Consider the following 17,214-nt stretch of genomic DNA (forward strand, 5'->3'; position numbering starts at 1 on the left):
GCCGACATCAGCTCTCCAACATCCAGCTCCAGCCTCCTATCTGCACATAAAGGAGTCTCATTTCCATAAGGAAAATAGTGCAGTAGAACCAGAGCCAGAGGGTAATTATTTGCTTTGTTAATTGGGTAATTAACTTGTCACCCAAGTGATATTTGTGGGTTGTTCACAACAGTTGGACAATTTTTTTTTCTTGGTTAAGCTTTCAGAGTCTGTGAAATAATTGTGTTGTCTATGAAATAATAGTTATGTTGCCTAATCATTGCTTTGTTGGAAGGGTCTTATTTGTCAGGCAAGTTATGTGAAAAATTACATGGAGAGCATTGTTAATAGCATGTCAGCTAAAACATTTCAGCTGCATACTCGGTACCGAGTCTCTTGACAAAAAGACACACTTTACATACATTCTGAATTAGCCTAGTTTCGGACGAGTATTTCCCAGTGTGCTCAGCTTCCATGTTTCCAGAGCTATTGGAGGATGAGCGAACATCATTTTGAGGGAAGGTTTTTATATATTTGGCTGCTTGTTGCAGTTGAAAAAGATGAAGTGTAGGAGGCACCGATTCCTGGCTTATGCCTTTTGACACAATAAACGGTTTCTTTGATTCGTGCGTGAGCTGCATTTGAAGGCATATAATTAGGAACTGGAAGCATGCACACACATTTGTACATGTGCATATTGAGGCTTATGTTGGAGTGTGTGAACATACACACACACGCACGCACACACAAACACACACACACACCAAACGTTTGAATAAGATAGCAGTGACTTTCTATACCCCCTGAGCAATCAACAGTAGCTGCCAGGAAAAGGGATGGATATACACCTCCTGGCCCTGATTCTCTCCCTCTCTGTGCATGTGTGTGTGTGTGTGTGTGTACACTACAATATACAGTCTGACAGAAATGATCCAGCGAGCACTTGTATAGTGTGAGCTTTTAAGTCCTTAAGAGGCAGTTGTGTGTGTGTTGTGTTGTGTAAAAAGAGAGAGATCCTGTGCTGTGTTGTGACGTGCTTGTTAGTGAGATTGTCAGCCGGAGAGAGACTTGACCTTACATGGTCTGTACAAGCTATCCTGTTGTTGCTGTCATCAGCCCCACTCACTCTAGAGGAAAATGGGTCTCTTTGCATCTGGATTCCAAAAGCACTCTTACCCCAGAGAGATTTTCTCACAGGGATACACTGATGCTGCTGCAACTGGTGAGAGATGTCAGGCTGAGACTGGCCTAAAGTAGAATCAATATCAGACTATTTCCCCGATCTTAAAATCCAATAACAAGGGCTGTGGTACCATGTCAGATTAAAGCAAAGTACCTTGGATTCTGTCTTTTGTATGCACATAAGGATGATAGATTTGTCTGATAGAGGATTTAAAAAAATATTTATCAAGATAGCACGCGTCTGCAGTGAAAAAGATGAATTTTGTTTCCTGTTAGATATAATAGCAGATAGTGCCTTTATCCAACTGAAGATTTCTTGCTGAGAATAAAGCCACATTATTCTTCAGTGGAGGTAGAGCCTGAGAGTTTGACCTTTTGGGAGCTGATATGTTTCCATTCCAAGGTTATTCACTGGCCTCGGTTATGCAGTGTGTTTTGAAATGGGATTTGGAGTGCTGGCCAATATTTTGTCATGTTCTCATCTTGGCCTAGTTTGGTTTGTTTATGATCTGGATCCTTGCGCCATCTACCTCGGGAAGCAGCTGCAGTGTGTGAGCAGCGACTGTCTCAAACGCATACACACACACAATGTGTGAGTCACATGAGCACACTTAGCCCTGGCGTGTGTGCACATTTCTAACAGAGGCCATCTCAGGACACACACACACTCACACATACACACACACTCGCTCTCACAGAGCACTGCCCCACCTCCGGCCCAGCCAGTTGCTGCCCGCGTGCCCCCACCAGACGTCTGCCAACAGGCGGGTTAATATTGCCACCAGCTGCAGAGGGGGTGATGCCAACCAATACCAACCAGCACCAGACCAAGGGTGGGCACACAGGAGCTGTCTCTTCTCTTCTCTTCTCTTCTCTTCTCATTTAAATCACATGTGCTCCATATATATATGAATACATAAGAATAGATGGAGCTGTGTGATGTCATAGATCTGGTGAATTCAAGGGCCATCCATCTCAGTAAGTGATGTTGGGCAGTATATTGACTCCATGCGTGAGAGAACGAGGTAGAGAGGAATGCATAAGTGCAGTGAAGCATTGTGGTCTAACAGGCAGAGCTCTCCTTCCTTTTTCTTCTGGCATCTGAGAGGACTCCTCTGGTCTTGACTCTTGCAGCTTTCCTGATGTGCCTCAGTCTCACCAAGGCTCTTTGTTTTGCTTCTTTCAGTCATTTGTGTGTGTGTGTGTGTGTGTGTGTGTGTGTGTGTGTGTGTGTGTGTGTGTGTGTGTTACTGTAAAAGCATGAGCTCATGCTGTCTTAGTGTATCTGTAGTGTGTCTGGAGATTCAGTGCTACTCAGCCGCTGCTGTTTCAGCACCTGTTATTGCACTGTCAAAGCTGCTGTTAGCAGAGAGAGAGAGAGAGAGAGGGAGAGAGAGAAGACCAAGTAAGGTTGTTGACCGCACTCATGCAAGTGCACACACACAGCACAGACCTTGGCCTGTGTCCAGCTGGCCAGGTTTATCAAGAAAGTTGGAAGTTAACACACCAGCCTTGGATAGTTCAGAGGGGGTGAGTGTGTGAGGGAGAGGAGCATATGAACATTATACGACAGCCACTGCTGAGACAACAACAGCTTTGTCACAAAAACATCTTTGCAGGGCTTTATTTATTTATTTATTTATTTAAATCAGCATTACCACAGCTTTAGATGAAATCTTTAACTTTGACTTACATGGAAAAGTATCACACAAGTTGGGCCAACGTGGCATTGACACTATTATAAAATACTGCTACTACTATTACTGTTGCTACTTGATACTATTTTTTAAAATATTATTATATAATAGTATTAAAATATTGCAGCTGCAGGGGGGAAATTGCCTAATTTGTTTGTTTTTTGAATTTTAATTTAAAGCTCCAAGGCCCAATTCTTCTCAAAAATAAATGGCCACCAAAGGGAAAATTCTCTGTTCCTGCAAAACACTTTTTTGCAGATTCATGATGTTCATGAAGGACTTTGGCAGTGGCTGGCTGGTTTGCTCTGATTTTGAGACAGTTTTTGTATTGTCATTTGCATTTCCATGTCTTGTGTTTGCACAAAAAAAAAAAAAAAAAACTGTGCAAACACAAGACAAACTTTGACCCTCTTTATCCACCGGGCTGCCTGTTTATGTCGAACTTGCTGTGCAGACTGGTGGTGAGAGACGGAGCGTGCGATGAGGCCACAGCACGCTAACTACCAGAGCACCGCTGCAGCTCAAGCAAACACACATTCACGGTTGCTTATCGATCTGTTAAAGACTTCATTGCTCATACACAGCAGACACCCTCCGCTACGCCGTATCTAAAAATGACAGTAGTGAGGTTAGAGGCGACGGGTACAGAGCAGGGAGACGGGAGGATGAGGCGAGAGAGAGAAAGAGATGAGAGAAGGAGGTGCAGGGGCCATCTGTGTGTCTTTTCCTCTGCGTTTGGTAAATTCAGACAGAGACACAAGGCCGACTCAAATACTCCGATAACATTTTAGGCATTTCTAGGAAGAGCTAGAGGGGTTTCTCAAGTGTTTTCTCACAAATACACTCATTTTGGGTTGTTCCAAGTTGTCTCCTGCAATACGTGATCATTTATCTCCTCTCTTGCGTGGGCAAGTGGCGGCCTTTTCACATGCTCGGTGTCTTTTTATCTCTTGGTTTTGCAGCGGGGAAATGTAGAGTCTTTCTAGTAAAGCAGCTTGTCTGCGCTTGCACAAAATTCTGCAGGGGTAAACGAGTTTATACCCTCAGGCTGTGACTGTCGAGGTGTTAGTGCTGTGTGTGTGTGCGTGTGTGTGCGCATACACGTGTGTGAATGTGTTGGTACACTGCTTCCTGTCTCATTGTTTACAACCTTCCCCAACCAGCTCCTGAATGTAATCCTACCATCAGTCTGATGAGTCTGATAGTCCAAGGCCAGCCGTGCTGCTTCCTAGAGGTCTCCCTCAGGTGTTGGGCTCAAACCAGGGATTTACCAGTAGCAAACTGATGTAAAACTGACCAGAGGCCAGTAGCTCTCTCTGCCTATTAGCCTCTTAGCCTGTTAGCCTGCAGGGAGTTCCTGTCAGTCAACGCATGAAGCTAATGAGGTTATTCTGTTTCCTGTTCCCCGCTTCCTGTCCCCCCTGCCTGTGGTTATGTGTGTGTGGGGGGCTGCAGTGCTATGGCATGAGACACACACTGACATAACTTGTCCATTCAGAATGGCGTCATATATTGAGTGCATGGATGTGTGCACACTTGTCACACGGCAAGTATTTCATATGCCATGGCGGCTCCAGTGGCCGCTGACGATGTTCCACTCACGTAATGTGACCACGGCACTGACTTGTCTAACTCTCAAATGCTAGAGAAAGCATCAGGTGTCGCCACATTAAAAGGCCACATCTAAATTCCATGCAAGAGTGTGTGTTGCAAGCTGTCAGCCAGAGGAGCTCCAGCCAAGTGTCTGGTAATATATTGTTGCTGTCGCCGGAAATACACGGAGCGACTCCAGTTTTAGTGTTTTGTTTTTTTTTTTTCTTAAATACAGAGTTAACATAGTCCTGTATGTGCCAAAGTAATTTATAAAAGCCATCCAAAACCCATTGTAAGAATTCATAATAAATAGTTGTTGGTTTGTGAAATTAGATTTTTTTTTCTCCTTAAAAGCTGACCTTTTAGAGGCACGGCAGCAGAACTATTGAGACTTTACTTTAGGCAGTTGGACAAATTTTGTTCTTGTGCACCAGGAAAAACAAAATTAGTGGCACAGACATGGACACAGCGATAGAGAGATATAAATACTCATACAGAATCTACTAAAAATATATAGACCAAACAAAATTTAAGCACATATCAAATGTAGCACAGTAGGATTACAATCTGAAAACGAAGTAAATAAATGCCCTGACAGAACACTGGTCTGCTGCAGGACGTTAACATCCCTGGAGATGCACACGGTGACATGCAGCCTGGATGAAATTGAAAACTAGATTCCTTTGGCTGTATGAATCTAAAGAAATAAACGGCGGTGTTGACGTTTTGAAATCACAGCTCGTATTTCTCTCTGTGGAGCAGCACAGCTGGCGGGCAGAGGTGAGAGGTTTAGAAATGTAGCTCTGTTAAGAGGGATCAGCGACGGGGTCCTCTCGGGCCCCCGGGGGAATAGCAGGGGGGGCGCGAGAGCCATCGCCACCGCTACCGTGATGAATGACAACATGTTAGGGAGCACCGTCGCTCAGAAATCGCTGCCCACGTGACCGCAGCGAGCGTGTGTGTGCGTGCATGTGTGTGTGGCTGGAGTGGAGGGAATTGAGTCAAAGCTCTGGTCAGTGGTGAGTAGCCAAAGTGAAAACGATATTGTGACAGAGTTGGAGTGCGAGAGTGTTGAATGAGGCTGTTATTATTGAATGGGAGCCATTTGTTATGCAGCCTGTCAGGTCACAGCGCACACACACACAAACGCTTGTGTCGCAAGGGTTGGTTTTTATTGCGGTTTAATACACAACTTTACCCTCGCAAGAAAAATTTATTTGTAGCCTATTGTACCGGGGAGCAGAGTACAGTGCCATTCTCTTCAACAGTCAGCGCTCTCAATCTGCCAGATTTAACTTCAGTTTAAGTCGTTTCTTCAACCGAATCCTATAATCTATAGCAAAACAGTTGTAAAACCTGACAAGGACATTCCTGCCAAGCCGATATCAAGCTGTTACATTAAATATTTCACTTTATGAGACACACATATCCTAAAAATTCCCACAGCAACAATTCCACCATCCGCTCCTGGCTCGTGATGCCGAGTGAACAGGAAACTGCTGTGTTGAGCCTCGGCTTTCCACCGTAATGCTCCGCTGGTGTTGTTTGCCATGCACTGGGACCCGACCCAGCCCTCGAGAAACCCGTCCCGCTGTTAGATAAACTGTCATTTACCGCTGTAAATAGCATCAGGAAATGTCAAAAAAACAGACTCTTTCCTGATTATCGAGTTTTCATTTTGGAAATAACACTGCGGGTTCCCTTTCTTTCCTACCCTTTAATTCCCAGTTATGACTAGTTGTTATTAAGTAATGCTCGTCTGATTGTTTATTAGCAAGATATCTCAAAATATTATGAATGGAATTGGATGGAATTTGGCAGATGGCCCTTGGCCAAAGGGTCAGTTTATTAGATTTTGGTGATAATTGGGATCTGGCATTTCCACCATAAAACAATTATTCTTTTGTAGCCATAACTGTTTTGTTGCTTTCACATGGTGGTGGGAAGGTTGGACAGCTGAAAGTTTGGGGCTCCCTCATTGTTCATATTTGTTGGAGAATTGTTCAGGGTTGGTAAAGGTTCGTGTTGTACTGATTGCCCTCTGGTCATTTAGAGTTTGATGAGCTTATGTTGGCTGCCCTGTGTTTGTGTGTATGCATATGTGTGTGTGCATATATATATATATATATATATAGATATATGTGTGTGAATGTGTGTTTGGTTTGGGGTGGTGTGAGGCTGAGGGTCAGAATAGGGGTCACTTGGTCACATAGCCAGAGTGGGTGGGCAGCCCAGTCAGTGTAAACCACTCATTATGCGGCCAGCTGGGCCCCTTCTGCTCTATACACACACACACACACACATGCGCGCGCACACACACACACAGACACAGGCCCTTCAAATCACTAATCCGCTGTGGCATTTATTTCTTTCAGTCAAAATAAACTCACAGTCGCAGCCTGTATTTAGAAGCCCTCTCTCTCTCTGTCTCTGTCTGTGTGTATCTCTCTCGCTCTCGCTCTCTTTCTCTCCCCTTCTCCCTCTCTCTCTGCTCTACTTTTACCAGGCTGATAGCGTTTTATGCTCGACAGGGCTGAATGGCGCTGGCAGTCTGTTACTTATGCATGCTCAGATGGATTCAGACTGTGCGTGCGTGAGTGTGCAAATGCAGACAGCTGATATGATTGACAGAATGGGGGGTGGGGGGGCAGGTGTGTGTATGTGTGTGTGTGTGTGTGTGTGTGTGTGAGAGAGACATTGAACCCAGCAGGAGAGACCATCTTGGTCAGGCCGAGGAGAAGGCATTGTTCTGTAAGAGGAAGCTTGGAAAAGCTTTTATCTGCTACATAGGTAGGTAATGAGTGCAGAGAGAGAATCATTTGCTTGCGTGCACTCTGTCTTTTACTTGCAGACACATACACTTAATGCACTCTCCTGTTTACAGTGTAATGCAAGCCTCAGAGCTGGGCATACAAACACACTCACTCACTCACACATTCGCAGTTGTGGAAGGTATCCCTGGTCCTTGTGGTTTGGCCAGGCCGCAGATTTCAAACAGTTTTTATTTTGTATCATAGATGAACGTCTCCTGTCTCGTCTCAATTCCTCCCCAGCAGATGGAAATGTTCTGCTTCATTCCAGGAGCAAATGCTCGGGCTATCCCCACGCTGCATTTAAAGGGGAAGGCCCTGTGGCTATACACACACACATTCCGATGCAGTGAGCTTGTGGTGTAATGAGGCGATTATAGAGGGCCTCACGCACCCGGCAACCCCGGGACCTTGTTCCATTCGCCTCCGCGCTGAGCTAAGCATCCGGTCTGCAAGAAGCTATAGGGGACAAGAGGACTAGGGCTCCAGTTGGGAATGGAATGTGAACTTTGTGCCAAGCAAACACTCGCTCCGTTGTTCAGGACTTTGATGCTTGCTTGCCGTTAGTGACCACCTTGAAATTTCCTGCAAATCATGCGGACGTAATATAGAATGAATGGGTAATTTGTCACATTTTGTTTTGTAGTGCAAGGGTGTTTGCACTTTTTTGAGTAGGGCAATAGTCAGCATTTAGCATTTGAAGAGAGCTGTGAGCCAAAACAGTCCTGCTGATCATTAATTATGTATAGACGGAAAAAGTCAAAGGATTTTCTGGGTTTTTCTCTCACCTTTCCCTGCAGTAAATCACTTCCCTTCTCGAAACCTGTCTTCAAATGTTCAATGCATTGTAATCAGTGTTGAGGGTAACATGCTGCAAAGATACATGTTGCAGTACTTCGATTTCTTTTTCTGGTAACTAGTAGCCAAAAGCATTAGTTTTTCAATTCAAGCAATCTTTTCTTTTTTTTCCCCCCAAACTAAGAAAGATTTTATTTTACTCTTATTTTTCCTGATACATTTGTTAGCACCAAAAACAAATAAAAGTTAAATCCTCAACAGTTTTTTCGGCTTTATCAAATAATTGAATGAAGAACTATGAAGGAGGTATCTGCCATTCCTGTTATTACCCTGCTAAATTAATTACAGGTTGTACAGGGCTATGCAGTACATTAACTATAGCGTGAAGACACAGGTATGAAGAATAATCAGCACTGCAAAGGGCTTTTATTTTTTAGTAACAGTAAAGTATTCTAACATGTTACTTTTCTCAAAAAATAGCACTGTAAAGACGATATTTATTTTAAATCTCTGCAACATCTATAGCATTGTTTTCTGTGATGTAACAAGTTACTTTGAAAAATAAAATTCCCCATCACCGATTATGATATATCCAGTACAGATTATTTAACACTCGTAAGAGTCCCTTTGAAGAGTCTTCCCCACATAATTGTGGCAGGACTAATTTGGCCTCTGGCTGCACTTGTTAGGCCTGCCCTAATAATTTGCAGTTGTTTTTACTTGGCTCACAATCAAGGTGCCTGAAATGTTTCTAATCTACAAATACATGTTTGGTCATGATCCCAAGAAAGGTTACAGAGGCAGGAGAGACTCGCTCGGTGATTAAATAATCATTAAGGACATTGTTGTCACTGTCATCTTCCGTGCATGAGAGCCTTTCATAGTCCTATCTGAACCTCGCAGCAAGTCATCTGGGACCCATGTGTTTGTGAAAGAGAGAGATGTGGAGAAAGGAAGAAAGGGGTGGGAGGGGGGTAGAGACGCTTCTGACTACTGGATACAATAACCCAGGCTTTACTAAAATAACATTACTCCTCCATCGATCCCTCAATCCTTCTCTCCCTCTCTCCTCTAAGGGGAATGTGTGTTAGAATAACAGATTTTGGACTGGTTTTGTAGAGCAGATCGGGGCTGGCGCGTGGCCCACATTCCTCTGCCATGACATCCGCACACTGACGGCAGCAGCACATGCAGCGCCGGGATATTTATAGAACAGCCAGTGTGAACGCGCGCGTGCACGAGCAAACGTGTATGCAGATGCACAGGTTCGTGCATGCATCCATGTGCCGGCGCAGAGGCATTGTTCCACTTTGAAAAGAAAATGTGACTGTGCATGTGTGCGTGTGCATATATGTGTGTCTGTGTGTGTGCTGCTGTTCTGTGAATTGTATCCGTTGTAGACCTATTACAGTGCGGGAGGTACAAGCGGTCTCCGAGGAAATCTGCATTTCCTCCGTTTTCTCATTTCCGCTGCACTCGTTTCCTCGTCTCCCCCCAGTCCGAACAATGTAACAGATGAGCGGTCAGATCTGTTCTTAATCGTTATATAGTGTCCTTTTACGGTTGCTTAAAATGGAGACGCTATACATCCTGGAGCTGAAAACACTTCCTGTTGCTGCACACATTGGGACTTCTCATCCTCTTTTCCTTCTCCCCTCTGTCTCCTCCTCCTCCTCTTTATAGCACCACATCCAAGCGCTTTCTTTTTCAGCTTCCACTATTACACATGGCAGATGAAATCCACTTATTTATTCATCAGCCACCAGGGTTATTGGATTTGCCTGCTTTTGAAAGAGGAAAGTTTGAGTAAGGCTGGGGTTATGAAGTGGAACCAGCCCCCCCTTTTCATCCACTTAGATGAACAGATACACTGCTTTGTGATTAATCCTACATAGCCTCTTGACTTCTTATCACTGCAAGCTCTTGTGGCATTTGCTCGATTTCCAGAACAATTTGCAAATTTTTTTTGTTTGGTTTGTTACTCTTGTTTTTGTCAAACCCAGCTCAGTGGAGATGTCATAAATAAAAATGTGTGTGTGTGACAATTATTTCTTTTTAGTGTTTTTAGTCAAGAGCAATAATACCTGGCTTTTTGTCAGGGTTGTCATTGTGCATGACATGCAACAGAAAGTTGGACAGAAACAGCTGAATAACACGCCTCACTTCCAGCTGGAACGTGCAGACAAGCGTCAAAGTGCTGCAGAACTGGATTGTTGGCAAATTAAAAAGAGATGTGATCAGGAAGACAATCCAAAAGATTTGCTTTTGCTTAATTATCAGAGGAGGCATTTCTTTGTGTTTTAAAACTACAAGAATACAAAAAAGTAAAAAATGATAAAATAATCTAGATAATTTTGCATCTATTTTTTTTTTTTCTTTCACCTATGTCTTAATCATCTTGCGACCCTTCTGGGTAGTCCTGACCCCCCAGTTTTAGAACAACTTATCTAAAGTGTAAAAATCTGTGGCAGAATAAATAGATAAATTAATCAACCAACATCTTGTTCATTGGCATTTGTTGTGTGTTCGGTGGCTCTTTCCTGGATTCCATCTATTGGACGAGATCCAAAGGGTAAAACATTTTAAGAAGCTCAATGGGAAAGATATTTCATGGGGATACTTCCAAGTGCTGTAGGTGTCTGATTTATGCTGGCGTGTCTGCCTTGACAGACATCTGGTGTGTGTGTGTGTGTGTGTGCGCGCGCATGTGTGTGTGTGTGTGTGCGTGAGAGAGAGAGAGGGAGAGAGAGAGATAAAGAGCGCTGTAATGATCTGATTTGGCACACTCTGCAAACCCAGGATCCCCTATGGATACCCAAAAGTGTGTGTCTGTGCATTTGTGTGTGTGTTTTTTTTTTTTTTTTTTTTGGTTTGATTACCTGTGTATTCAAAAGGCGTGTGTGGATATGGGGGATGGGAGCTGACTGTGGTGGTTGGCGAGTGACAGTAGGCACACAGTGTTCCCGATGCGCCGCTTGGTTACACACACACACACACACACACACCCACACACACACAGGCGCGCAAGGTCCCAACGCTCATTAGTGGGATTCCACTAGCCCGGTGGGAGCTGGTCGGGGGTTAGATGTGTGTGTCAGTGCCAGGTAGCACTCGGCTGGCGTAGCTCTGTCTAAGAGCTGTCTCTAAAGAGCTCTGGCAAAACCTTAGCAACACACACACACTCACACACACTCACACACACACACACACACACACACACACACAAACACAGCAATGTCTGACTGAGAGACTGAGATGCGACACAGTTTGGGTTTCTTGCTTATTTGAATAGACGTTTCCCTTTCCCTTTCTCTTTCTTTCTCATATTTTGACTTTTTCTGTTTCTCTCTCTGTCCCACCATACTTTTCCTCCGGCAGGCACGGAGTGAATATCTTTGGAGGGGTTTTGCATGTAATTGCTGTCTATCATTTTTTACCGTTGTTTTACACTGGGAAAGCGTGGAGGTGCAGGCATGCGGTTGACTTTTGCGACTGTGGAAATCAGGAGGAAGAGGAGAGCTACACTTTGGCCAAGAACAGATGGCAAAACACCCAGCAGACCAGTCCAGCAGTTAGCCTGCAGTTGAGCGAGGGTTGTGAAAACCATTTAAATAATATTCTGGATTTAACAAGAAGTGCTGGTGAGGTTGCAGGTAGAGTTTTGGCAAAGGTAACAGAGTGGGGCCTCAAAACTCACTCTCCTCTCCCAGCTGATGAAAAGCTCTCAGTCAGCAGTTTGTTTTTTGTTTTGTTTTTTTTTCCCTTTCCAGACCGTGTTGCTACGTGTACACAGGGCAGGAAATATCTATGGCATGCTGCCAATGACTGAGGAAACCAGTGAGAGAGAGAAAGTGAGAGAAAAAACAACACAAAGTTTGAGGTCAAGTTTAGTAGGGAAGTAAGTTTTGTGTAGTGTAAGTTTTTTTGGAGGGTATTTTGAGGGTTTTTTTGGGCCTCAATACAGCTGTGTGTGTGTGTGTGTGTGTGTGTGTAAGATAGGGTTGGATAGAGGTGCAATATAAACTGTGTGTGTATCCCAGCGATATTGTGTGCATGTGCGTGTGCATGTGTGTCAATGTACATTTGGCTTTCCGCCACACCACGAGGGAAAGAGCGCCAGTGAGCTGTCTTGGTAATTGGTGCTTACCTGGCAGGCTGTAGCACCCACACGCATGCGCTCACACACACACACACACACACACACACACACACACACACACACACACACACACACACACACACAGATTGGATTAGGTGACATTAACTACAGGAGAAAATGGCAGAATTCCCTGTGTGCAGGTTATTGAATGCTTGCTCCCTTACTTAGTATGTGTATGTATGTATGTATGTGTGTGTGTGTGTATGTGTGTATGTGTGTATATGTGTGCATGCACTTACATGTGTGACAGTGTAATGAGGGACTGCATGCTACACCCCAAACACACCCTATCAACCTCTGTCAGAGGCTGCAAAGCATCCATGCTCCAAACGGTCCTCTCGTCTCTCTGTGTGTGTGTGTGTGTGTGTGTGTGCGCGCGCGCGTGTGCCAGCATGTGTACTCTATGCCGGGAGATATGGCTGTCACCCATCAGCTCCGTCATGTGCAGACACCCAGCCTTTAATCTTGTTCTACACCCCCCACCCTGGCTCCGCTGAGTCCCCACCTCCTCAAGTCTCCGCAGCAAACCTGAGAAATCAAAACAATATTCTGGAGAAGCTTATTTTTATCTGCCGAAGAAACAAAAAAACACACAAAAGCACAATAAACAATGACTATCTTCAGTCTTGTCAATATTGTCAAAAATGATTAAGCGCCGTGGAATGATACTGTCAAGCAACTTTTTCAATTAAACTGTTAAAACAAAAAGTGGTTGTCAATTGTTTGGACACAAAGTGCAGCTCCACAATGCCGGATTAAACACTATTCATGTCCAACCAGGGATTAGTGACGTATTGATATTACATCTATTGTGATATGAGACTAGATATCGTCTTGGATTTTGGATATTGTAATATGGTGCTACAACATAGGTATTGTCTTTGGCTGGTTTTAAAGGCTGCATTATGGTAAAGGCATGCAGTTTGCTGAACTCATCAAACTGTTCCAGCTGCTCACTTACTCATCCACATTGACAATAACCGTTTATCAAACATCTCTTGTGTGCAAATATTTCTTTATTTTCTTTCTTTTTTTTTTATTTTTTTGGACTTTGGCTGCTTAATTAGGTAGTATATAGTAGTGGTGAGTTACAGGAAGTCCTCACATGATGAATGTGTCCTGGGTTTGAACTCACAACCCGCTCCACTGATTCATGGAGTGGGACTTCATTAGCTAATGCCAAATTCACCTCCCGAGCTTGGACACAGCCAGTGTTCAGGAAAGGTAACGTCACCTCCGTGTGAGGTCATTGTCCCGAGCTTTGAAACTTGACACACACACACACACACACACACACACACACACACACACACAAGGTTGCGATGCTGTAAGAATTACCAATGAGTTGCCTGCTCTGATCAGGCATGTGCTATCCATTATCCATTTTCTGTTACTCTGTGTGTGTGTGTGTGTGTGTGTGTGTGTGTGTGTGTGTGAGAGAGAGAGAGAGAGTAGAATGAGCTAGCCCTGTTTATAAGCAGCAGTCATTTCAGTAGCATTTTATTCATCTGCTGTAGGGGGATGCATAATATTAGTATGATGCAGAGAATCTCTCTCTCTCTCTCTCTCTCTCTCTCTCTCTCTCTCTCTCCTCACACACACACACACAGACACACACACACACAGACACACACACACACACACACACACACACACACACACACACACACACACACACACACACACAGAGCAGTGTTTCTCACTCATCCCAACCGTGATCCCGCTATCGTTTTTTTTTTTTTTTTTTACGAGAGCACTTGCTCTTAATGGATCGCCGCGGCTGTTATCGGTTACAGTGGCGATAAGATGTCTCAGAGTAATTATTTTCGTGTGAGGTGGAGACTTTTAATACACACCACCACGCTGATGTCACTGCTCCGTCCGCCGGCGCAGCTCCAATGATCTGAGTCGGCGGGCCGATTAGCGAGCACGCCTGCGCCCGGCGCTTTGTCACATCTGCCTCCCACATCACACACTGCGACTCCGACACAGGGAAATGGACTCGTTGGGATGAGTCGACAAGATTTGACAAATTCACCAATTTACATTATAAATGCATTTTTAATTCAGCTAATTAGCATACAGTCGCTTTTCATACAGTATGTTGTCTCTTGAACCTCACGGCTGAAATCCGCTAGCCTGGTAGCTTGACGAGAGAAAAAGCTATTTCCAGTTCCCATTATTTATTAATACCTCTTTGTTGTTGCTCATGTCCTAATCTCATTTCCTTTAGTCATTAGCGTTGTTCGACATCAAACACAGCTGCCAGAGCAACGAGCGTAAAGCAGCAAGGGGGGAGAGAAGTATGATTATTGCTGTTGGACACTCACTAAAGACCTTCTTAACAATGCTTGTCGCAGAGAAATGTTTTCTATTAAGCTTTCCAGACTCTGAATGTAGGCAATATAGTGTTTTGAATAAAACGTGGCTTTGATGTGCTACAAGTTAGCTCTGGTGGCTGACGCGCTGTTTGTTGCTTGGATGGAGACTGACTGGGGGGGAAAAATGGCAGTGTGTTGGGAAAGGATGTGGTGTGTGTGTGTGTGTGTGTGTGTGTATGTGACTGTGTGTGACTTCTGGTGACCTCTTCAACAATAACATCCTCTGTCTCAGTCGCTCTGGGAGAGATTAGCAACACATGAACTCGCAGTCCCATGATGCATTTTTCATTCGCTTTCTGCCCATTCATCAGCACAGGGTTTGCAACACTCCGCTATCATGGCATTGTGCGGACATTCAGTCCTCAGCGCATTGTAATGCTAATGTCTTGCCCTGTGTCTCGCTGCAAGCTAATGCTATGTTATGCTAATGTTGAGTCACACTAATGTCACCATATCGCCAGCAATGGAGGGGAAAGACGTAACCGGAAAAAAAAAAAAAAAAGAGCGACTCCCTTTTAAGTGTGCTACAATAAACGTGTCTATTTTTAGTGACGCCATTAGAAGTGTCCCTGCATTTAAATAATAAATACATTTTTTTCCTCTATCACATAATTTGAGAAACAAATGTATAACTGCAATGTTTAATTTTTGTTAGTAAATCCAATTAAAATCCACACTCCTCAAATCATAACAAGTTGCATATCATGACCTAAGCATTTTTTTGTACAGAAACTGTAGTGAAGGAAAGGGGGGAAAAAATCACAAAATATGATTAATTATTTTTGTTAATTAATTAATATTATTAGCTAATTATTAGCTTTTTAATTATTCTGACTCCTCACTTTTTTAGGGCCATGCAGTTGCTTAACAGCAAACTAGAGCTCAAACCATTCCTCGACATCTTCAACCAAAGCTGCAGCCTCCGTTATCAGTTTGTTTATCTTCTATATTGGTCCTCCAGAATTGAATTTCTGACAAAATAGCAGACGAATGCAATGTTGCTGAGCAGCTGATTTGGATGTCTAGGAGTCATACTTTTTCTCCAGTAAATGAGCGCAGCATAGCTATTCTGGCCAAAATCCCAGATCCAGATCATCACCAAAAATCTAGTCAACTGATATTTGCGCCAAACACTATCTGTCCATCAAATTTCAGCCAAATCCTTGCATGATTTTTGCAGTATCTTGCTGACAAACAAACGGCAAAACAGACGGTGAAAACATAACTTCTGTCCAACTTTGCTGGCAGAGATGAAAAGCTATACCAATGACAACACTTGGATTGTGTTATACATTCATTTGAACTCAAAATAAGTGATTGCAGACTCACTTGGAGGTGATAGAAAGTGGGTTTTCTTAAAATCACTGGCAGTGCTGAAAAGTCCTTTCCCTCCAGTTGCTTGCAGGTTTGGAATCCACTTCTTCAGGCCACAGTTTGTTGCACTGGTGCTAACCGGAGCCTGTGTGTGTGTGTGTGTTTCTGCAGGATGACAGTGATGGGATCCCGTGGTCAGAAGAGCGGGTGGTGCGCAAGGTGCTCTACCTTTCCCTCAAGGAGTTTAAGAGCGCACAGAAACGGCAGCTGGATGGAGACGGAACCTCAAACCCAAATGGTGAGTTTGTCCTAATCCCGTGATGTGTGTCATCAGTTCTCAGTATCATGTGGCACTCAAAGCTGAACTTGCACATCCGTGTAGCATTCAGGCACTTTTTTATATGCAGTGTCATGGGAAACAGACATGGATGGTGAATATTCGACAACTAGTGCTTACCAGTGCTTAACGCTGTCACATCCTATGGAGCGCAAAGGGGAAATACATGTTTGAACATTTCATTCCAATCCAGTCAAGAAAATAATCTGATTGCTTGGACCAGCGTCTCCTGAAATGTTTTCTGTAAATCGATTTGAATTAGATTGGAGTGAGTGTTATTTAAGATAGGTCATATACACCCAGCCCATTGGCCTACTTGGTCTTTGCTCAGAAAATGAGTGATTTGCTCAGAGGAAATTAGGACATCAGAACAGATCACATCTTTGGAAGTGTATGCAAACAGTCCATCCTGCAACAAGTACGTGATGTCTTGAAATGTAAACACCCACATGCTCAAAACTTCCACTTTGTTCTGGCTGCTGCACCAGCATTTTGCGCAATAATGTCAAACGCCACCAGTTTTGTCTGCTTTAGCTGATGTTCAGTCTTCATTACTTTGATTGTGACAGTTTTATTAGTCTGGTAGCGAAAATGAAGCGTGTTGTGTTTGACCTGATTTGACTTCTGTGATGGACTGGAGCGCATCCAATGAAAACAGATCATCCAGGAATCTGATTTGCCTTTTTGTTTTGTGTCAGCGGCCTGGGGAGTGGCTGCCTCACCTCGCCGGTAGCTGGTTGTGTCACATGCTTAAGCAAACCCTTGAAGTGAAAATATTTTCCACTTGTTTTCACATGTAGTGTGTACATATCAAAAGAAAATAGAGAGACTCTGTTAAAGTGTTGTTAACCTTTTCCAGCTCGGACATTTACACTCACCCAGGGGGCTCATTAAAGCACGGAGAACACATATACATAACAATACTGGTAGTTCTAAGCAGGTGGAAGCCTGGTACAGAAACAGT

General features: G+C 43.8%; 1 protein-coding gene across 1 annotated transcript in view; it reads left to right on the forward strand.

Annotated features, from left to right (window-relative positions):
* Positions 1-17,214, forward strand: part of jarid2b (jumonji and AT-rich interaction domain containing 2b) — a 125,261-nt gene that overhangs the window by 40,187 nt on the left and 67,860 nt on the right. The window contains exon 2 of the mRNA XM_030064138.1: positions 16,085-16,211. Coding sequence (XP_029919998.1) covers positions 16,085-16,211 — 127 coding nt within the window. The remainder of the gene's footprint in view (positions 1-16,084; positions 16,212-17,214) is intronic.

Source organism: Myripristis murdjan, chromosome 11 (assembly GCF_902150065.1).
Source record: "Myripristis murdjan chromosome 11, fMyrMur1.1, whole genome shotgun sequence".
NCBI classification, from domain to species: Eukaryota; Metazoa; Chordata; class Actinopteri; order Holocentriformes; family Holocentridae; genus Myripristis; species Myripristis murdjan.